Below are 23,347 nucleotides of genomic sequence, written 5' to 3'. Positions count from 1 at the left end.
AAGTATGGCAAGGATATCCACTTTGAACAACGTCCAACTCCAACGTCAACTGAACGACGAACAAAGATACTCAAACAAAATGTGGCAAGAACGTGTCGCCATTCACCGAGCCGACGTGTCCATCTCTATTTCAAGGCATACCTCTGGTGAACAGATTAAAAAAGCAACAAATCCATGCCTGACAGGAAAGAAACAGATGAGCTAACTGCCGCATCGGTTTTGGTATCAAGGTTTAAAAACAAAAAATAAAATAAAATAAAAAGAAGTGTAGATACACTTGGCAGTATTTTTGCGATCTAAGCAGAATACAAACAGCCTCGCTTGGCTCAGTGAAAAAAAAAAATCAAAACCTTCCAGCTGAAATCAAAGTCGCCAGGACTCTACTGGTTTAATATAAAGAGTTTTCTCTGAAAAAAATATTCAGATTACGAACAAGGAAAAAGCCACTTTGACTAAGTCTTTATGATTGACCCATTATACATCCTACACAAATCTGACGTTCATTAGCTTTTGGTGCCCTCCATGTTAAATACACCAACAACACTGAGATTGGGCACTGGCTATTTGGCTCAGAATGATTGAATTTCCAAAGAGGAAAAAAGGAAATAAAACAAAAATAAAAGCCCCCACTGCAGATCCGCCCACTATTCTGATTCGATTAACAATGATGACAAACGTGTCAATTGTAAGAACGCACTGTACACCAAGTAAATAACATGTGCTGTAACACGAGCAGCATACATCTGCAATGACCTAAAATTATTACTCGGAAAGGTTTGCCGTCCCAGACTGGCACGGTGCACAAAGAGAGACGCACACGTCGGTGTGTCTTGCTGAACGGGGATGGGTTACGCTTCAGGCGGCGCGTTTGCTGGTAGGCGTGGGACCCAAAGCGAGCCACAAAAAGACGCCGCTGATCTGCGCCACGGCCGTTTCTGACGGGACAAAGACAACACGGCGCGCCTTTACTCCGTCCCGACTTTACTGTAACCTCACGCAACCTGGAGTTCACACGACCATCAGCCTCACGCACACGAACCTGGTGTGGGGCTGCACACTCATGAACCAAACAAACAAAAATAAAGACTAACAATAACCCTGATGCGCCACTTCTTAAGAGCAAAGTCTGAGGTGTTCAGAGTCGGTGTAGGTTTGAAGATTTTCCATTTGCTACGATGCCACCCTCTACTCCGAATCAGCCGTTTTGTGATCAGTGAGCGAGTGGGCTTAACGCAGAGGAAGCAGAGAGGGTGTTGTTGCGGATTTTGGCAGAAGTTTTGAAAACATTTGGTCACCGTCAGATTGGATCTCCTTCACTCTTCCTTAAGTTCCGTTTAGTAAAGTCGCTTCTCATAACTGTGGAGGCAAAGAAACAAAAAGATCAGCATTTAGTCTGGAGGATGTCACTCAGCTTAAAGCCAGACCTCAGAAATGTGCTTAGTATAAAATGTCAATTTGAAGTCTCGCTGTGAGCAGAATCACAGTCATGTTACGAATTCATCGAGCCTCTGGTTCTGGCTCGATGAATGTGTGTTTCAAAAAAAATATGCCTCGATATAGAAACCGTCAAGAGGCTGAAGAGCTAAAGAACTCAATTCTAGAAATTGAATATATTTTGGAGTTATTGAAGTTACTTACGAGTGTAGTCCATGAACGCCTCCCTCAACCTGTGCGGACATAGTTCGCTTCTCAAACTTCAGCTCCCCAGAGTACATCATAGAACTAAGAAAAAGAAAAATCCAATTATTTTAATGTAGTATACATAAATATTGCACGCGTGCTCCAAGTAAAACAGAAAGAAACCCCACCGGAGGACAGACAGGCTCTTTGCTCCAATGTCCTGGCAGCCATGTTGGATTCCAGCTATGAGGTATGGTACAAACTTATGGATGGAGCCTTTGTCCTGGACCGAGCCCGACACGCCCTGAGCGACCTTCACCTTATCACCCTCACTGAAGAGAACACATCACCCAGTCAAGACTCACTTCACCCAAATATAACGTTTCTGTTTAAGACTTTTTAGCTCCCACACACCTAAAGTAGCGCTTCTGGCTGCTGGTGCTTTTCTCCATCGCATCCAGAGACCCCATACCCCGATATTTCTTCAGTCGCACGCCGTCTGAGAAGAAGTACTCTCCAGGAGCCTCGGTGGTCGCAGCTAGCAGGGAGCCCATCATAACTGTTGGAAGAGGTTTCACACGTGGTATGATAACAGGTATTCAAATGGTGCTATGAAATAGCTGGAAATTGGACGGGGGGGGGCTGTTTCTCCTGGTAAACATTTGGGCCTCACCAGTCGATGCTCCCAGAGACAGAGCCTTCACCACGTGGCCCACAGTCTGAATACCGCCGTCCGCAATCACCGGCACGCCAAAACGTCTCGCGTACTCTGCTACTTTATACACAGACGTTCCCTGAGGACGCCCACAGGCCATCACTAAAAGGAATTTAAGAAAATAAATAAGTACAGGTGATGCAGAGCAGGACAGTCTGCTGTAGTGGACCTGCAGTCCCGTAGCTTTGCAACTGATGAGCGGACTGCAAACTTTACTGCATTGCCATGTGAGTGCTCAGTTGTCGAGTACCTTCCTGCGTGATGCAAATGGAGCCACAACCCATCCCAACCCTCAGAGCATCCACACCGGCATCAATCAGATTCTTGGCCTGGGCTGCTGTAACCACTGCGGGGGAAAAAAAAAAAAAATTAAAACAAGACAGCAGCAGTAATACCCTTGCAACATTTTGTAAGACAGTTCCAAGAACTGTTAGCAGTTGTGTAGTGACTATTTGTCGAAAACTCAAACTCAAAAACAAAGAAAGAACAAAAAAAAACTCAGAAATTAAAAGGTGATCAAAACAAAAGGTGAATCCAACTCAAATAGTCACGTGACGCACCGTGGGTTCCTGGTTTACGTATTCAAAAGGATCAAAAAAGTTAAAAATGCAGTTCTTTGGTTGTTTTATTCCACAGTTCAGGCAAAACGAGTTACGGGCATCGCAGGACTCTGCTTCTTCTCCTGCTCTGATTCCTGCACCTGTTCTCTCACCGACTGACTGACAGACTGATGACTGAGACTAGTGACTGATTCCATAGACTGGTAAAAAAAAACCTTATGACCACCCACGTGCATAATGAGCTACCTAAAACCCACCTACCTATTTATACCGTGAAACACCCACATGCCAACTGAAATTAATGAACTAATTAAGTGAATTACTAACTGTTGGGATTTTTTAAAATTAGCTCAAGACCTGTAAAGGACCAGACACAAGACCAATGAGGTTTTTATGCCTTCCTTTGCAAAGGGAGAGATCCACAACCTCTAACAGGATCAAAGATCTACTCAACTCTGCTTGGGAACTGGCGTTTATTATGATGACCTTCTTCAGTAGAACAATGCTGAGATTACAGAACAGAAGGACCCCTTGAGTAGAAAATTACATTATAGATAAAGAAAGCACCTTAAAGAATCACTGGTCAGAGCCAGTTAGGTAACTGAACACATTTAGATAAAACACTCAAATAAAATGATAAAACAATGATTAGTTTTACCAAACACTAACCAACTAATTTACTCTAAATAAATTAAACAAAAATTCTAATTATAAATCAACTAGACAATAAGCAAAAAATAAAAATAAACTAAATAATCTAAACTATAAATTTAACTGAATTTTTAGATTTTAGATTAGCTCCAGCCATATGCAGTACTTGCTTCCACCTGCGTCTGAGGTACGGGTCTTGTTCCTGAAACAGTCCAGGTGGCAGAACAAGTTTGCTCTTCAACACAGGGATGTGATTGGGCGTGAGAGCTTCTAAATCATTTGGATCATCAGAGATCAAAGTGATGGGTCTGTCATTCAGAATGGCTTCAGCCTCACAGAAAACAGTTTGCAATCTTTCATCATCTGACCTGATGAAAGAAACTGGACCACTCCTGCAGATGAATCTTCTGATTACATTTCTACAAGAAGTGGCATCCAGGGCATGAAACACTTTCAAATGAAAAGCACAATCAGCTCCAACATCTGTAAATGGAGGTTTATCTGGTGGCATCTTTTCCACTGCCATTTTTGGTTCCAGAAGTTTTCCTCCATTTCTTCTGCAGGTAACAAAGACAGGATTTTTCTGGCAGCAGAGTTTGCACTGATTATCCGGCATCTCTGATACAATCTGGTCAACATGTGGTTTCTACCAGCTGGACCAAGCAGATGGTAAATGCATCACAGAATTAACGGCACATGCATGGCTTTACACGGGACAACTGGATGTCCAGCCCCAGGTGGCACAGCAGCTCCTCAGAGACGTCCACTCACTCCGAGGACTCCTTTATCAACCACTGGACTGTACAGCTGGCCATCTTCAGAGACACCCCAAGCTGTCCAAGCTACAGATGTTTTCAGCTTCATCAGCTTGCACTCCTTCAGCAGCTTGTTGTTCTGGTTCTCCATTACCAGAATGTTGTCCACCAGCGCCATCTTTCCTTCAACGGTCACCTCCTCCAGCTTTAGACGGGCATCCTCTTCTTCCTCCAGTCTGTTCTGGTCAGCTTCTGCTTCTGCTTGACCCAACTTTGAATAGATCTGCAGGTTCTGGCGAATCTCCTCAGCCAGCAACTCCTGTCCATCTTGGAGCTGGGAAGAAAAGCTGGTAGCATCTTTTCCCAGGTAGATGTTCTTGCCCTCTGCTTCATTGCAGATGTATTTATTGACGTTTAACAGAAACCCTGTTTGCAGTGAAAGCATGGAAGCCTGTTTTGTCCCTTTCACTCCGGAGGGGACCATTGATGACCCATCCAACTCGGGTCCAAACTGCATTTGGGCCTTCATCCCGACTGTTGAGCAGCTCCCACGGCTCCAATACTTTAGGTGCATTTGTGCCAATGAGCAGATCATCTAGTTGTGGAGCTTGATGCTTTGCAGGTATGGCCACTTGTCAATGTCCTGCTGTTGTGGAACATTTCTCTTTGACACAGGCATTAGTTTCTGTGTCATGACATGTGGAAGGTCAATGAAATCATTCTTATCAAGTGCTGCTACTTTTCTAAAACTCTCAAATTTAACTGAAAATAGGGAAATAGCTCCTATAAGTTGCTTGGGTTTAACCTTTAACTCAGACACTCGGCCATTTCCAATTGCAACAAACTCACCGTTTCCTCCCACGACTTGTAGTTCAGGATGCTTTTGTTTAATGTAGCTGATCATGTTGATCTGATACACTGAGTTGCCTTGTGAAGAATCCTGGAAATACAGAAACATTTTTTTTTTGTTTTAGGTGAAAGTATACCACACTTCAAAAAGTTCTGAATAAAATATGAAAAAATTATGTGTGGATTTTACATTAACAACCGTATAATTGTGATTGCATTACAGACTGGACAGAAAGCAGGCAGGAAATATTAATGTGAATGTTTCAACAGAAGATCAATAATAGAAAAATACAACAAAGATTGTACTTTAAAGGTCTTATAAATATTTTAATGACTATAGAGCTGCAGTTTGTAGTATATTTATCCAGCACAATTCTTCAAAAGCTCACAAAATAACGCAGTGGTCAGCAGCGGCCACCAGAGGGCGCTCTGTGGCTAAACTCGCTGGAGGGATGACGAACTAAAATTCTCTAAACAGCATCTTCACGTCCTGACATGAACACACTGCTGCAGGTCATGCTGATTTATCTTCCAACAGGCCCGTTTCTCAATCACTGCTAAAAATAAAGATCACCTTTCTCCTAAAATAATAATCATAAAACATATATATTTATATATAAATAACACCTACCAGCACAACCACATCAACCCCAGCCTGCACCAGTAGGTCCAGTCTGTATTTGTCATCCTCCCGGGTGCCGATGGCGGCACCACAGAGGAGCTGTTTGCGTGGATCTTTTGATGCTAGAGGGTAGTCTCTGTTCTTCTTCAGATCTGTCCTGGCGATAATGGCCACCAGCTCGTCACGATCGTTCACAATGGGAAGCTTGCCTGAAATGAGAGCGTCGAAATGAGCTTAGGAAGCAACACAGGGAACTCTGCTTAAACACACCAATGTTCACCTTTTTTGCTCCTCTGTAAAATATCATTGGCTTCTTTGAGCGTGACGCCAGCCGGAGCTACCACCAAGTCCTCTCTTTTCGTCATAGCCTGGAAGATTACAAGCATGATTACGGCGATAAAACAAAATCAAAGTGTGGAAAAACTCCCAGAAATTGCAAAGCAGCACACCTCCTCCAGAGGTTTGCCATGGTCCTTCTCAGAGAGGAAGTCGATGTCTCTGGAGGTGACGATCCCAACCAGCTTGCTGCCCATTTTTCCCGTCTCCGTGATGGGGATTCCAGAGAAACCGTGTCTTACTTTGGCCTCAAACACATCTCCGATCGTGTGACGTGGACTCATTACGACCGGGTCTGTGATGAAGCCCTGTTCGAACCTCTGGAAAGGAACAGGAAAGTGAATGAAATCGTGAATCATTTTGTGACCAAAGTGGGGTTTTGTTTGTGAGTAAAGCAGCAGATGAAGCAAAAACAACTCCACACAGGTAAGAAATTGTAATACACAGCACGCAACAAAAAAAAAAAAGGGAAAACATACACAGCAATAACGAAAACATGCACCACACACAGAAGGTGAAAGTTACCATATGCTACAATAATAAAAAAAAAGATAAGGGGAAAAAAATTAGGAAAAGTCAAGAGAGCAGCTTCAGATTAATCATTTGTACTTTATTCCATTTTTGTAAGATTTGACAAAACAAAAACACCACCACAACAACCTCTGCAGTCAAAATAAAATACAACATGCATGACTAAAAAATAAATAAATACCCATCGTTTATAGGGAAACATGACAGAAGCGGAAATCGTTCCTTTACCTTGACCTTCCTGACCTCATTGGCCTGGAATTCAGGTGTGCAGTTGTGATGAATGAACCCCATTCCTCCCATTAGCTAGCAAATTAGGAAGAAAAAAAACACATTTAACTTCAAAAACGTTGTACGCTTAGATAAAAAAAAAAAGATATAAAAGCGAATTCTGCATTTCCTTACCGCCATAGCAATTGCCATGGCCGACTCTGTGACGGTGTCCATGGGCGACGAGATGAGAGGCGTTTTCAGGGTGATCTTCTTGGTGAGTGCCGACGTCAGGTCCTGTAAAAGTTAAAACAAGATTGCACACTTCATCCAGCAGGGGGCGTGTGTCACTAGTTTTAAGTTAATGCTGGTTAAAGGGAAAGGAAAAACCCCAAAGTGTCTCAGTTTGGTGTTACTCTGTGATTTAAGATGGCTGAACATCAAATCCAGTAAATTGCGTCAGGGCTCATGACTATTTTCCCCCTAAACAACAGAATTTATCTTCACTTATCACTCACTCCCATGAGAACCAGCATTTTTGGGATTTTTCTTTTTTACACTTGTGAAAGAAAACAAAATAAAACAGAAGTGGCATTCCTCGCATGGGAAACCGGCGCATCAGTCTAACTCACGTCTCGAATTTGCTCTTTATCTCACGCAGACGTAAACTTTGGAGGCAGATCGCAGTGTTTCTCAGGAGTTCACAGCGAAGGCAAAAAGTATAATACCGCATTCTGATTTTACTCAATGGAAAAAAAAAAGTCGTCAAAAACCTCACATATTTAATCAAATATTGCACAACGGCATAAAACTTCAAGTATCAAACCAACATGTTGATGTTACGGTTAGTATTTCCCATCATGAACTTCCATGTTTGTTGTGATCAGAGATATTCCTTTAAACTTGTTTCTTTAAAACAGCAGCAGAGATTATAGATCAATTAAACTGAAACCCTTAGAAATGGACGGGGCAGAAGAGGGAGGTTTCATTTCGTGCAAAGCCCAGAGATTAACCCATCTGCTGAGAGGCGGATGAGCCACTGACCAGACGTGAACGTAAACACCCGAGGGGTGTGGGTGCAGCCGGCGTCTCACCACACTCGGCAAAAACAGCAAGTCAGAAAAAGAGCAGCTCTCGTGTCAGTAAGAGGTGGAAAATACCACGACTTCTGCAAACAACTGGATGTAGAAAACGAGGCTGTGATGCACAGTGGAAGACTTTACATGCGGCTCTGCTTTCTTTTCGTTTGAGAAGATCTTTTCCAAACGTTTTCGTCGTGAGGGAGCAAAGCGCCAACCAGAAAGTTCTAGCTCACGAATAAAAAAAGAAAATACTCACCACTTCATCAGAGGTAAAGTCAATGAAGCCAGGCAAAATCAGGAAGTCACTGAAAGACAAAGAAGAAATCAGAAATTAATAGAAAAATAATGGATCATCATTGAAATCTCAAAACATAATCGATCTTTAATAGAAACTCCAGGAGCTCCAGATTAAGACCTCACTTAATATGAGTCGACCGAACAACATAAACCGTTTTTGGACCAAACTGAGGGCTTGAATTACATTTTACTGTTACGAGTTGCCTCTTTATGTTTTCCAGAAGAAAAACATGGCTGAGAACAGACACTAAGGACAGCAGGTTATGCCATCTACCTGCTAATAAGCTGGAGTTGACCTCTTTGTGCCGAGTAAACACTACAAGAACTAGAATGAAAGAATTTTGAGGAGAAAACGCTAGACAGAAATACTGTGTGTCGCCACCCCCCCCTCTCTTCAGGCAGTCTGTGTGTACTTAGTGGTTTTTGCAGATGGGTGTGAGACCATGCAGTAGACGAATGGAACGGCACAGGACTAAATGGGAGCGTTGCATTTTTAAAATGAAAAGCACATAGTAGGAACAGATCCAAACTGAGGAGAGATGAGCACTACTGGCGTACATGAAGAGTGCAGGAGAGTGGAATATGAGGGATGACTTTTAATCTACTTTGCGTCAGCGTGGGTGCAGACCGGGAGTCAAAAATAGCTTCCCTGAAACGGGACGCTAAATGGCAGGAGTTCCAGCCGCAAACGGCACGCAGGGTCCACATCTGTTAGCATTTAGCTGGAGCCTCAGACCTCAGCAGCATCACGGTCTGAACCGACTCAAGAGTCGGAAGCAAACAGGCTCCGACTCCGAAGGGAAACAAAGGCCTGTGGCCTTATTGTGGTTTTCATTTGAATGTTAAATGTAGACAAATCCAGGATGCTAAGTGGGAGTGTTTGAAGAGGAACAAAAACAAACAAAGGTCACTCTGCTCACTTTCTCTCACCTCAGCATTCAAGGGATTTGGCATTTTTGCATGGGAACAATCAAAAGAAATTAAATAAATATAAAGAGCATTCTTAAAATCAAATTACAACCATTTCAAATCTATAAATGGTATGCACAGACACCCATTACTTGACTGTGAAGAATAATGTTCTGCATGCCAATCATGTTTCTGAAACAATACTGTCTGGCTGAATGTTTTGTACAACCATGAATTATGGTGGATGCTTTAATTTTGTATTATCCGTTGATTTGTTTTTTTAACCCATTGACCTTTACCAATCATTCTCAGGTAACAAACTTCAAATTTACATTAATTTCAATGCAATTTCATGTTACAGTCTGAGAAGAAGGATGAAAGTGAGCCTGTATTTGGTCGTCTTCCATCTCCGTCTTTAGAGTTGTTGTCCTGATGAAAGGTGAACCTCTGCTCTACTTTCAAATACTACGCAAACTATCCGGTTTTCAGACAGCACTGCACTATGATCTACCTAAGTCTTTCTATCAAACGTATCACGTTGCAATATTCTTGATAGGCATTGTAATTTAATCCCCCGTCATGGCGCCACTTTTGCTTTTTCAACGATTAATCTCTCGACATTAAAAAAAGTAGTCCATCTTCTTGTTTCTGCCTGTTACACAAATAACGCCTGGGCTTAAAGATGTCAATCAGGCTGAAGTATTCAACATGCAGGTGCACATATCCGAAAAACTAGACTGACGTCTGAAGTGTGATTTCTGCGTTAGTATTTATGGCACAATGATACAGGAAGTTTCTATTCTCACTAACAATGACTTCCTGTGTGACCTTCCTTGTTAGATTTTTCGCAAGTAGAGAAAAAAAAAGAAGATTTTACACATCACATTTTTTATTATTATTTTGAATCGAGGAAAAAAAATGCTGAATTTCAACCAGTGCTGCAATCATCTTTTTTTAGACAAAAAAACAAAAAACAAAACAAAACCTTTAACTAAGCTACACGATGCCCATTCAGGCAGCTACAAGTTAAATGTTTTGCAGAAACAGGAATGTTGTCTTATTGCTAAGCAGCAGCGAAGCAGAACGAGGCCAGAAATTTTGCGATTTTCAGCTAATTAAAAGTGCTCTAGAGGAGAAGCTGCAGAGGGATCCCGGGCATGAGTAACTGTTGAAAACCGATATAATGGTTGGGGATTTATGCGAGTGGAAAGAAGCTGCGCATGCATCTCAGTTTCAGAATCTTTTTGTTCCAAAACAAAAAATGATGGATGGCTTTATGTTTTTGCCATTTCTTTACAGATGAAACCTGAGGTTTACTTACACTGTAGAAAAGAAACTGAACTTAACCTAAACTGTCTGATTTAACACTGGTGAACAAAAAAAAACAAAAACAAAAAACAGGTTATGCGTCTTTAAATACAGTGTATGTAAACCTATGGGCTTCAACTATGAATTTAAGTTTCAAATTCATGGCCAGCTGATCCATAAAGCATGTGCCACCAACATGGTAAGAGAGAAGCAAGAAAGGGTGAGGCAGCAGTGCTTAATTAGACCCAATGTGCAAGAAATAGCATAAAGTGTTAGTCATGCATTCTGTGTTTACAAGAGAGGCCAAGCACTTTACTGATCTGTTTAGGTAAATAACAATAACAAGCGTTATGCTGACTGGAGCAATTTTTTTTTTTCTCCCCCCCATAACAAAGATCAAGTTTTGACACTTTATTGCATGAAAATCATCATAATTTTGGGATAAATGCAAATAGTTTTTCCTTAAAGAGCAATAATTTGCTTTCCCCTTTAAATAAAACAAACAAAAAAAAAAAACATCCTCCATAGACAGAGGGTTTCTTTAATAGTTTGAAGATGACTGGTTTACTCACTTGTAAGTCAACCCATCTCCTTTAGAGCATAGCTCTTCAGCCGTATGGCCATCCGAGACAACACACTGTTGGTCAGATCTGCTGGTTCAAAATGCGTTGACCATTACAAAGCACTGATGTGCACACTTAACTTAGCGTAACCTAATTGAGCTCTTTAAAAAAAAACATAATTGTAAACCTTTTGATTCTGTTTCACGAATGTGCACAGATGTGTGGGGAAGAAAAAAAAGAAAAAAAAGAAATACTTGCATTCTGTGATGCGTGGATACCTACTTGTACGTAAGGCCGTCGCCAACTGAAAAGAGCTGCTGTGCCGACAGTCCGTCATCTGGGATGTAGCCCGTACCGCCACTGATTAAATAATCCGCCATGCTGCCAAAAAATAAATAAATCACACAGAGGCACAACCTCAGGAAAAAATATAAAAATATGCACATGACAACAGGGATTTAATGTTTTGCATGACCTGTACAAAATGCGGTGTCCTATACGAAACATTTTAAATCACATAGAAGCTTAGTTATAAAGTAACACACTGCCACCACGAGATCTGAACTATTGCATGACGAAAGTAGAAAAAAACAAATAAACAACAGTGCAATAGTCCTCACACAATGTGCAGCATAAACCCTGAACGTTGACCGAGTAACACACAAATCCATCACTGTAGGTAAACAGTTGGACATTTTTTTCTTAAATTTAGCTCAAAATTATAGTAAATTAAATGAAACACACAAACACCCCTCTGCACCATCTTATGTATCTTGACTGAAGTGTTACTGGCCTGGTGACCTAGATTAGATTATCGGCAGCCAGCAAACATTAGCTGCTAGCACTCCACACCCATAGATAACAAAAAATATGATGCTTCAGATCATTGCTGTTTACATTGAGGTGCATCAATGGAGTATCTCTATCTGACCATCTATGATAGGCCTTAAAATCTATTACGAGGGCCGCTTATCTCTACATTTTGGGAACAGGATGCAGCCCACCTTATGGTATTTTCCTAATCTTGTTTACCTTTTAACTGGTTTTTACCATGCATCTGAAAAAAGTTATGAGGAACTAACTGCAATCATCTACCAGCAAAACAAAAATATGAACAACTTGTTTCTTTTTTCTGCAGCTTTTGGAAAGGTATATGTAAGAGTAATGAAGGGAGTATAGTGAAAAACACTTACAAACTACTTTCACTGAAGATACAGTAGGCAAATGTCGCAACTATTAGTAGTATTTTAGCGTTTTAATCACGCCGAATTAGAAATAAGGACCACATACATTATTTATACTGTAAAATGTTCCTATAAATAATGGTGAATATCTAGAAGGAAGACTTCTATTATTTTTAACATATTTCTAAAGCAAGTTTGGCCCTGGACTCACATGTGTCCTTTTTTTCCCGACTGTATACTAGAAAAAAGCTTGTGAAATAATGTCCTGTTAGAAAACTTCACTGAAACTTCCGCAAAAGTTGCATTAAATTAACTATTTAACGGGGAGGGGAAAAAATTGCGTTAACACCTGTTTAGTCGCTACATCTAGGCTAGCTAGTTCAATGATTAACATTAATAGCTTTGAGCAATAATGCCTAATAATATCTGCCAGTCACTCACAATAGTCCAACATTATTATCACCACCAGTTTGTAACGCCCATATAAATGTTAAAGACCTAAACTCTGAGTCAACAATATTTTATCATTTTTAAAAAGCTTCTAGCGCCATAACGCTACATACATAAAATTCAAACATTTCGGACAATTCTGCTGTTAAACCCATTATAAAGCCAATATATTTCCATATTAACGATAACTAACTTGTGGGTAACCACATGAGCTACATCCAGACTACTCCGTTGTAGACATGTGGGAGCGACCGCTAGCATGTAGCATTAGCAGCTTTTGTTGCCCTGTCTTAGGGTTCAGTCAATTCTTCCGGCAATTTAAGGTCTTCGACTTAAGCTTGCACGCCATTTAGCAGCTACTAAACCGGCTTACACTGTTTAAGTTTACCCCAGGAGTAAAGTCGAGCATCTTTCTTTGAGTAAGCTAGCAGCTGCCTCAGAAACCAGATGCCCACGTTGACAAAAAAAATAAAAAATAGGGAACAACTTTCCAGCTGTGAGACCATCGCGAAACCGTACGAAGGCGACTATAAAGGCGGAACTACGTCGATACCTCGTAGAGAAATGAACAGGATGAAAACAAAGATCCTTCTTCAGTCCAAGATGTGAATAAATATGTCTGCAGGAGGCTGAGAAGTGGTTGCTTGGTCGCTGTGTCTGCAGACAGTGTTGGTGTTATGTACTGAGAGCAGCGTCACATCCCCTCCTCCCTACCTCCACCATGAGGCCAGTTAACCCAATCAATCCTGCGATCAGGGCCGAGATAAAACTGTATGGGTTTGGGTGCCTACGCAGAATCCTGTTTGGGGGCATTCTTCCAGTAGTCACTCACTAACCACATGAACACCGCTAAGCAGCCATGTTCCAGATGCAGAGCCAGATAAAATAACGATGTGTTGCTGCTTGGAAGTTTGTCCACGTTTTGCAGCCGAGCAATTGAGTTTCCTGGGATAGTTTCTGGTAGACCAGCAAGCAAAGTTGTGAAGTGGAAGAAACATTACTTGTACTGTTCAACATTTACTAATAAAAACATTTAAATTACAAATGAAAATCATGGTATGTTTTTATATTCAGCCCCGTTCACTCTTGCAACCCTATGAAATCCAGTGACACCAAAATTGATCTACAAGAAAATCTTATGGGTGGGAGAAAACTAACCTTGTGCATCCCTATGGGTAAGCATGCCATAGGGAAGCTGATCAGAGTTGACGGGAATATGTGCGAGGCTGAATGATGAAATTTGACATTTAGAGGTAGAACAACTGCTGAAAGGCGCTACAAACAGGCTAACATTAGCATTGTGTATTCTGGACGTTTCAGACAATGAACAAGGACATTTTGTGGCTTTTCAGTTTTTACTTTTATCAGATGCGCAAGACCTTATATGTCTCATGACTGCTTGCCCTTTTTTCAAGTGAACCATCTTGTTGATGTTAGAAAAGGTTGTTTGAAATTGTGTCTCATTCACATGATCATATTTGGCCTGACTGCACAGAGCGGTCACCACTTCATTCACATGAAAGCAGTTACGTGAAATCTAACTATGCAAGGTGAGTTTTTTTTATTGTTTGTTTTTTTGTTGTTTTTTTTTTCGGTGTCTGTTAGGTCATTGGGTTACTTTGTTTTAGCCACTTTCTTCTCAGATAACATCTCATGTTGGGAAGTTAACAAGTGCTAGAGGATGCCATATTTTAAAACGATAAGAATACACTCTGAAACTGCAGCATGACTTTACATGAACGGTTTCAGAAGTAATCCTAAACCCATCTGTACGCCAACCTCGCAAGTGATAGCTGTTTCATGCAGTCATGCGTCCTAATTGACATGTTGCCCTTGTCATCAAGCAGGTGACAGCCAAGAATCATTTCCTGTTGCTTCCTCGCTGCTAATTTTATCTGTCATTACCTCACTGCAGCTCCGAGAGGCCAGGAGAAAACTGCCAATCAGAACTTTGCTGTACAAGCCATTGCAAACAGAGGGCAGAATTTTGACAAATATAATTCACACTCCTGAGTCTTCGGTAAGAGTTGCTTGATATCTGCCGAGTTGACTCAGGAAGATCTGTTACCCTCTGTGTCTTTCTGTGATATCGAATGTGGGTCATTACAGATATGGGTCAGTAGTTCTTTTGTGCACTGCTGCTATTCTGAGCACTTGATTCAGCGCTGTTTATCTTCCCCACTGCATTCTGCCTGCTCTGGCCCGAGTGGTGAATCACAGAGCTTGTGCACGAGGATCAGAAAGGGTCGGGTTCAAAATAACACCCGTCTACTCGAGAGGATAGCTCTTAGTGTTGCGCGTTCGCGTCGACTGCATCAACCTGCGGGTCAGTTCAAACCAGGAATTTGCGAGGTGCATGCTGACAGACTGACCGACATGAACTTACTTTGCATGTGTGACTTGACGATATTCAAGTTCATCTCACGAATTTAAATATCATCAAAATGTTTTATTTCATTTTTATGTGATTTTTCACTTTGATGATTTAAAGTTAACGAAAGTCCAAATTCAGTTTCTCAGACATTTTGAATATTTCATCAGGGAAACTCAATACATGATCAGGGCTCCTTTTGAATTACTTTATCAATCCAACATGGAGGTGATTGGCCTGTAGTTCATCTGCATTTTTCAGTGTGGTGCCACATCTGTGTCCTTTTTTTCTACTACCTTTTTCCAAGTAAGATGTTGAATACTCACTTTTCTGGAGAAAAACCCGCTTGAGTCCGTATGGCGTTGTACCGCTGGGCTGCTGTTTCGTGTCTATGGATATGTGAAATGCTCCGGATGCAGCGATCCCCTTCCTTCAGCGGAGCACTTGTATACGAAGGCTGTGTGTCCCCATCAACTCCTCGGTAGTCGATGTGCTGGCTCTCTCTCACTCCATCCACACAGCGCCCGTATTCAAATCTTTCCATCGCTGGCCCTGAGGTCTGACCCTGAATCTACTGGGGCCCCTCAGTCTTGTTGTGCAGCAAGTTATGTCAACACAATTAAAAAAAAAAAAAGAAAAGAAAGAAAAGTAAAGATCTCCAACAGCCACTTAAATCCACAGGGAAGTAATCCCCGAAACAAAGCACGATAAACTTAAAGCAATCATAAAATTTGCAAAACAAACGCAGTATTCTAATATGAATCCTGGCATATACTCGCTTTCTTTTGCTGTTGCTTACCAAAACAATTGTGAGTCTATAAAAAAAGAAAGTTCAGCCTTTCTCAGACTGCTCCGTCTGCTGGTGCACAGGATGCACCTGCCTGTAGGAAGATATCGGCTACCTGCAGGCGTGTCAGCAGGGGACGTCGCCTAGGAGATTCTCCCACCCAGAAGGCGTCACTGTAGTAATGGTCCCTGCAGCATGCATTGTTGTTGTAGTTGTTGTGGCGAGCCTGCTGAAATCTTGGAAGAGGAAAGACTTTTTATTTTTTTATCTAATGTCCGTGTGCGCATGGGAAGAGGAACCCATTGCCCTCAGCTCCTGAGTACAACAGGAGCGTTGCCGTATCCTGCTGAGTGCTCCATGAAGCTCTCTTAGTGTTCCGCTCTCTTTCTATGCATGGGTTAATCCTGCTTTCTATCAGCGGGCACAACGTCACGTTCACAAAGAGGATTGCGGCATTAGAGGCAACATGGTCTGAAAAGAGAGCAACGCATTTTTACACCTGCGAGGGCAACGCCGACATCACAAAGGTGAATTACTGTCTGGAATAAATAAGTGCTAAAAGTCAGAGAGTCAGCCTAACCCAACATACTGTGCCCAAAGCACATTTGTGTCGTGACATTCTTGAAAGCAGATTGCACTAACAGGTTGCACGACCTCTCCAAATGGATTCAAAACCACTGTACCAAATAAAAACAAAATCATTACAGGCGGCAAGTATGTGCAGTTTGCCATGTGTGCAGTACCTCTTGAACTTTCCCACATTTTGTTTTGTTGTGTTATATCCACAAGCTTTAATTAGGATTCTATGTGACAGGCCTACAAAAGGCAGTGCATAGCAATAAAGTGGTGGCAAACTGACCCATTTCAAAGGAAACCTAAAAGCTGACGTGCCTCTGTAGTTAGACCCCTTTTTCCCTGATACCACATAGTAAATGTAAAACCAACAGAACAAGTACACGCAACTCTAAAGCTACCAAGACTTGGCTGCCTTCCTGAACTGTTAGTCAAACATGCCAATAAATCTAACCTCTCCTCCCCGTTTTCTACCACTTTATAATTTTGCACAGTCTTCTGTTGGTGACAAATGTACAACGATCCTTGTCCATTGAGGCTCTTATCTCATGAACGAAGGAGGGCCTTGATTTCAGTCCCCTGGAAATCAGGACTGAGTGACTTTGACACCTGGTGAGACGTTAAAATGGAAAATCCTCTTAGCCAGCCCTCTGCGCTCCAGTTAAATCTTCCCATATACCTCCACCATCACCGCTTCTTTTGAACAGAAAATTTTCTCCTACAAAGTGTGCATGCCATCAGAAAATCGACTGTCGGTTTCGAAGGACGGGCCTGTCAGCTCTTTCCCAGAGTGACTGCGGTACGAGCTTAATTTCATCTGAGTGTGTCACATGCAGGACAGCCCACCTCTTAATTCCACATGTGCAGCTCCTCAGTGGATTGCATTTAGCATAATGAACATCATGTGCACAGCGTGGACAGCCATTGACCCACCGAGGCAAATTGAAGTCATAAGGTTGAACAGGCAAGTAGTTATCCCAGTGAAAGAGTTCTCCTTTTGTATAAAAGAGAGACCATGGTGGACGCATCTCAGATGATCCGAATTGATTTCACATTCCACATCTTGAAAGGATCCGGGGCCATCTATTTCAGTTGACCAAAGTAAATGCATTCCTCTTTCCCTCGCTTAGTGTCTCTGACAAAGAAAGAAACATAAAAAGTTAAGAGACGTATTATTTTGGTTTATTAAATTGGGAAATCATTTACTTTTCAGTAACTCACTAAGTGAGACATGATTACGTTCATAATTACACACAGGCTGAGGTTTTCGAATCCTTATTTCTGCTGATTATGATGGATTTCTGCTTGCAGCTAATGAAAAGGCGATATGCGAGATTAGGATATTACAATAAAAAAAACTCATTTGGACTTAGTCAATAACATGTTTAATATTTGCTTATAGATTGTTATTTTTCACATGGTGCTTTTCATCTGATAAGTCTCTGAAAAACTAATTGTTCTAATCCATTGAATATGAGTGCAAGCTGTAAAAGATCGTTTAGTTATAAAATATTCAGACCGACCAATTAAACTAATAGATTACTATATCATCAGGTTCAAGAATCTAAACGAAACCTTACAGCTAGACAGAGTATCAATTTTATTCAGGCGATTAAAAACAATACTGTTAACTGCTGCCACCTAGTGGATTCTTTGTGTCATTGCATTGAACGCCATTAATTTTCTCAGATATTTCATCATCTGCATTGTTTTTTGTTTTGTTTTGTTTTTTGGGGGGGCAGGAGGGTTCTGTTCATTTACTCCAATTAACTGGTCTGTTTTTTAAATAAACTCATCCGCTCTGGGGTCACTACCACAGTATTAGACATCCTTATGAATAAATAATCATAAACTAGCAATTTTAATTTAGTGAGTTTTGTGCTCAATTAAAAAAATAGTCTCTTACAATTTATGACACAGTTATTTTCATATTCTGTCACATTGCAACCATGAACTTCCATGCGTTTTATTGGGTTCTTAATCGACAGACCAAGAAAAAGCAGTACTTAATTATCAAATTGATCAAAAATTAAATTTTTTTCTTCTGACAAAAACTTTCATCACTTTATCTCTCTGCTTTCTCTGAATAAAACTCAGTTCAACCAATTTTATTTAAAAGTCACCTAATCAGTAAAAAGAATCCATTTGTGTGCAACATCATCTCAGTATAACTCCACAAAAAAAACCCAAAGGTATTTGGTGTAAATGTCACAAAACAGGCATTTGTGGAAAAAGTGAAAGACAAAAACCGCAAGATGTCCCATTAAAGTGACACAGAGTTGAAAAACAAAGAGAAGCATACCAAAAATAAATCTTTTAACCTTTCTGGTAAATAAATTCATCATACTCTGAAAAACTAAAGATAGTGGTGGCAGCACCATGCATTATTTCCCATGGAATAGGCTGGGAATCAGCTAATATTTAATGGAAAGATGAATGGAGACTAAAGGGAAGACTAATAATGTGAGGTTCCACACCTCAAAATTAATAATCCAGCGCCTTTTCTCTGTTTTGTTGTTTTCTTCTTTCAGCAGCTGCGTACATTTGACTGAATGTTGAGCAATTTGTCTTTCAGAGAACGCTCTCATTTTGGGCTAGACACTGTAATGAAAACCAGAGAGAAATCTGAATTGCTGGCTGCCTTCCAGGATCACTTTGGCTGCTTGTGAAAGGTGCCGAGAATCAGCCATTGCTCTTGCGCACAATAAAATCAATGCATTCAAAAATGACTCATTACTTATTAACTCACACTAACCATTTACCAAAAGAACATTTAGTCATCTTTTTCTCCATTACTGTCATTTTTGTTTTTAAAACCCTTCTTAAAAGACGGTTCTGGATCATTAAAGCTATCTTAAAGTAAGTGTAAATTGAGCGTGCCTTACAGTTTGCATTGACACATGACACCGATAGTATTGTGAAAACTTCCTTTGTCAAGTTTGAACTTGCTTGGCGCTGAATGGACGAGAACTTTAACTTTTTTTTAGAAAAAGTGAAAGAAAATACCGTCATCCGCTCAGAATGGACCACAAAGTCTGACAAAATACGTTTGTACTTGGCTCCACATGCACACTAATTTTCAGAAAGCTACTAATTATTGCCATTTCTTGCTTGGAGACATTGAAAGAAATGTACAACAAAGGCTTGTATGTTTAACAGAATCATTTAGTCAACACTGCTGTTTTACTTGGTGTTGATTTGGCACGATTCAGTGGTTTTAGTAGCGCCGAGGCTGGAAGGGCGTTGCGCGACTCTGGGTTTTCATGCACAGGAAGTCATGAGACTTGATTCTTCCTAAAAGTCTGAAACAGTACAGTTACTCTGACGCAGCTTATGCTGATCATTACACTTTTCTCTATAGAGAGCAAATTCTTCCAAGAAGAGATTATCACCATTTATCATTAGATGCGCTTTAGGAGATTTGGAATAGTGCCTGCTGGCTGGAGAAATGTTATTTTACTGCAGGAAATGAACATCATGTCTGCTTCATTTCATCATGCTCAAGGTTCTGAAGGGGTAAATTAGACTGTAAAGGGAATTTTTACTCAGTAAGTCTGAGCTGGCCTGTTCTGGACAGTGAGAATGAGTGTGTGTCTGTCTCGTCACACACATTCATTCTTTAGGCACAAGTCAGAGTGAACTTCAACTTTCTTGCCATAAGTTTTCTCCTTTATTTCCTAGCACAATGAAGTGAAACTGTGCATTGTATTCTCATATTTTCAATGTTAGCCACCTTAACAGGCCATCGATGTTCCAACAATAAAAAGTGACCTTTTACATTGTGTTTTACTCTGTAGATTTCAGCATTTTGCTTCTTTTTTTTTTGTCTTATGTTTCAGATGTTCAAAATTCTTTCATATCAAACAAAGATAACTTTAGCGAATTCAAAATGTTTTCAAATGATAATTTCATTTATGGAGGCAAAATAGCTTTCCAAGCCTACTCGGCCTCACGTGTAAAATTTTATTGAGCCCTCGGCCTAATAACAGGTTGTGCTACCTTTGGTAGCAACGGCTGGTGAGAGATGGTGTTTTAATGTTATTTATAACAACTAGTTCTTGACTCAAGAGGCAGCTGCCTGTCCATGTAGGACCATATTGGTTTGTACAGCTCTTTACTTAATTTAAAAAAAATTACTTGAAAAGTCAAGTGAAATTTTTCTTTAACCAGTTTATATTTGCCTCATATTTAACTTTGAACAATATTCTGAATCATTTAAGAGTAACCAATAAAAAAAGCAAATGGTAAATTAAAAATCAAATTCAGATGAAGCCAAATGGCACTCCTAGTTTATAAAATGCTTGTGTACGTTCCCAAACAAAGTATGAAGCATCTGGAAAGAAACGTGCAGAGACAAGAGGGCCAACACTTTCCATGTAGGTCTGCTTTAGGTCAGCCAGGCCTGTAGTAGCTTAGATGTTTTTGCTCAAATTTAACCTAAGCAGACTTTAGAAGTCAAGTTTTATTTTGTTAGCCGGAGTAAAATATAAAAAGGAAGATGAATACCTGACCCAAACTCTCACTTTTCAAAAATCTTTATGACAAGAAATATATTTCAAATAATACTCTACCGTCCACAACAACTTGGATCTGTTCAGAATTAGGAGTATTTTTAAACCCTCCTAGTTTTTGTCAATTTTTAATGAAAAACTGTGAAGGTCAGTCTTATAGATTTTTATGAAGTGTTCAGACTGTGGAGACCCAGGATAAGAAGTCAGTCTTGGTTTTTTTGCTCCGACAAGGGATAGAGTGAAAAGCTGCGAAGGGGAAAGTCAAGAATGTGGGTCACCTAAATTTTCTTGCAGTGGCAGGGAAAATGATAGATGTCTTCTTTAATTTGGTAAATAACGACGAAGCATTGTACAGAATCATTAAACCACGTCGAGTGCTGAATGACTCACAAATAAACGAAGGAGGACTTGAATGCGAATTTTAATTAGGTATTTCAGAAAAAAAAAAAAAACTCCCGTGGAAAAACCCGTCAGGAAGTAGCTGTTATACGATAGGCTCCAGCAGAAGAGAGAGAGAGAGAGAGACAGAGAGAGAGGCAGCCCAGTTCTGTGCTGAGCCTTTCACACGGACTTTACAGCTGTTCTGCTCGGTTCGGTTCCCCACACATCTGCCCAGGAGAAAGCGAAGTCAGAAACATCTGCTGATCATTGGTATGTGGATCTCTTGTCACTTCGGCGAACAAACAAACCGTACTGCAAGCTCTGCTCGCTGGCTCGCAAGCAATCGTCAGGTCTTCCGTTTTATTTAAGGAGCCACGTTCTGCTTGTTCTGTTACCGTTGCGTTTGGCGTCGCCTCCTTGTAATTACGTTCACCTTTAAGAGCTACAAAAAAATAAATAAATAAATAAAATAAAAAAATAAATCTACAGCGACTACGCGCACATGATGCTACTAAAAGGTTTCTGTTTCGCTTCCGATGTGTTTTATGCATCGATCAGTCGCATCCTCACGGTTTGCGGTTTGTGACTGTGGATTGTATGCAGTAGACTATCGTAACTTGAAACTGTGGCGTGAAAATAAATTGACAAATTATTTTTATTTTTTATGGGATGATTTTCGGATTCTTAAAACTTTATATTATATATATATATATATATATATATATATATATATATATATATATATATATATATATATATGTGTGTGTGTGTGTGTGTGTGTGTATGGGATTTGGATACAGCCACCGTTGCAGAACCATCCTGACCCAAATGGCCTGAGTTAAATCAGACTGGATGGAGATTCGGAGAGCATCTGTAAACATTTATTGTCAAATCTTCCCACATATATTCTCAATTGGATTTTGGTTTGGACAGTAACTTTCTCACAGCTTTCCTACAGTACCGTGCTATGATAATGGTCTTGTTGTTGTTGTTGATGATGTGTTATTCATTTACTTAGCATTTTGCATGCTGGCCAAAAAGTTCAGTTTTGTGCTCCAATTAGTAGCACCTAATTTTGCAACTTTGTGAAATGCTTGACATGTTTGTTCTGCTACAAAAGCCATATTGTTGGTAAGTCTGAGGTGTACGTCTTCACGGCCTCCCTGAAGCTGCCATGGCGCCTATTGACTGTTTCTCTGATTTACTCTTTTTTTATCGAGTCACTTTAGCTGCACAACATTGACTTCTGTCACACTGGATTGTATTTAGGGGTATTAGAGTATGTGGGGCTCAACATTCACGTCTCAATTTTTAGATTTTGCTCGTGAAAACGTGTAACACGATGTTTTTTTTGTGTGTTTTTGTTGAAGATAACCAAACATGGCCATCATGCTGGCTGCTGCGGTACTCAAGCTCTACGCCATTGGAACCGCACTCTCCGTACTGGCATTTATTTATGGGATTGCTGACTCCTTCGGGGGACTCATGTACGCTCAGAACCACCACTACATCCACGGACTGGACCACCAGACACAAAGGCAGATCCCCTCCGGGGCCCACATGCGGAGAGGATCTGTGACGAGAAACATTGGCTGACGAGGAACTTTGTGATGTTGGATCTTTGCTTCGTTTTAAGGGGACTTGGACTGTACATATTTTTCTTCCCGGGGGATGTTTTGTCTGTTTCTTTGTCTACTGTTTAAAAAAAAAAAAAAGATGTTGTGCAGCTATTTTTCAGAGCAACTACAAAGCTGCAACAGATGTAGCAGCACTACTGAACAATTTGCACTAACACTAGAATGTTTTTGTAGCTGTTTCTGAAATAAAATACCTTCTTTTTAACCATTTAGCAAGCGTAAATTCATCGCAACCTCTCTTTACGACATGGTTTACAGGAGCAGTAAATCAGTAGGGTTGCGGCAAAGACCTTCAACGGGTCCAGACAAAGTCTGAAGTAAAAAAGGAACTATACAATAGCAGCTTAATTTATGGGGAGAGAAATTTATTTCTTTGATCCCTTTTGTGAGAATAGTTGTTTAACTGGTACTAGGACTATTGTTCTGTGTATTCACTGTGGTTCTGATG

At 40.6% G+C, this 23,347-nt stretch overlaps 1 protein-coding gene and 2 long non-coding RNA genes across 8 annotated transcripts; 1 reads left to right on the top strand and 2 right to left on the bottom strand.

Moving 5' to 3' along the window:
* Positions 1–256: 256 nt before the first annotated feature.
* On the bottom strand, positions 257–15,754 carry impdh1b (IMP (inosine 5'-monophosphate) dehydrogenase 1b). Of its 6 annotated transcripts, none has more exons than XM_015053048.1 (17): positions 15,337–15,754; positions 11,288–11,386; positions 11,015–11,095; positions 8,185–8,233; positions 7,042–7,143; positions 6,868–6,942; positions 6,634–6,639; positions 6,222–6,428; positions 6,053–6,140; positions 5,782–5,981; positions 5,151–5,241; positions 2,586–2,681; positions 2,294–2,437; positions 2,035–2,179; positions 1,809–1,952; positions 1,639–1,722; positions 257–1,356 (listed from the first exon to the last, which is right to left on the bottom strand). In XM_015053048.1, the coding sequence occupies exons 1-17, from the start codon at positions 15,552–15,554 to the stop codon at positions 1,335–1,337; spliced, it is 1,851 nt and encodes a 616-aa protein (XP_014908534.1). In that variant the 5' UTR covers positions 15,555–15,754; the 3' UTR covers positions 257–1,334. The 6 variants fall into 6 exon arrangements, with proteins under 6 accessions (XP_014908534.1, XP_014908535.1, XP_014908539.1 ...); XM_015053049.1 differs by having other exon boundaries at positions 11,015–11,092; XM_015053053.1 differs by lacking the exon at positions 15,337–15,754 and adding an exon at positions 13,193–13,433.
* Positions 15,755–21,369: 5,615 nt separating this feature from the next.
* On the top strand, positions 21,370–23,109 carry LOC106960119 (uncharacterized). Its single transcript, XR_001427501.1, has 2 exons — positions 21,370–21,532; positions 22,633–23,109. It is a non-coding gene; the product is annotated as an uncharacterized LOC106960119 (long non-coding RNA).
* Positions 22,369–22,626, bottom strand: LOC106960120 (uncharacterized). The gene is made up of 2 exons (XR_001427502.1): positions 22,501–22,626; positions 22,369–22,421 (listed from the first exon to the last, which is right to left on the bottom strand). It is a non-coding gene; the product is annotated as an uncharacterized LOC106960120 (long non-coding RNA).
* Positions 23,110–23,347: the final 238 nt, after the last annotated feature.

This window comes from Poecilia latipinna, unplaced genomic scaffold, assembly GCF_001443285.1.
Source record: "Poecilia latipinna isolate Pla-1442-1.1 unplaced genomic scaffold, P_latipinna-1.0 Scaffold1157, whole genome shotgun sequence".
Taxonomy (NCBI): Eukaryota; Metazoa; Chordata; class Actinopteri; order Cyprinodontiformes; family Poeciliidae; genus Poecilia; species Poecilia latipinna.
Note: the sequence above shows the minus strand (reverse complement) of the source record. Positions and strands in the feature narration are given on the sequence as shown.

Excerpts from the sequence above, each read along its gene's own strand:
- impdh1b (XM_015053048.1), bottom strand. The coding sequence starts at position 15,554 with ATGGAAAGATTTGAATACGGGCGCTGTGTGGATGGAGTGAGAGAGAGC. Across the intron at positions 8,234-11,014 it reads GGAGATGGGTTGACTTACAA|TGACTTCCTGATTTTGCCTG; the intron begins GTGAGTAAACCA and ends TTTGTCTTTCAG. Across the intron at positions 2,438-2,585 it reads CATTTGCATCACGCAGGAAG|TGATGGCCTGTGGGCGTCCT; the intron begins GTACTCGACAAC and ends AATTCCTTTTAG.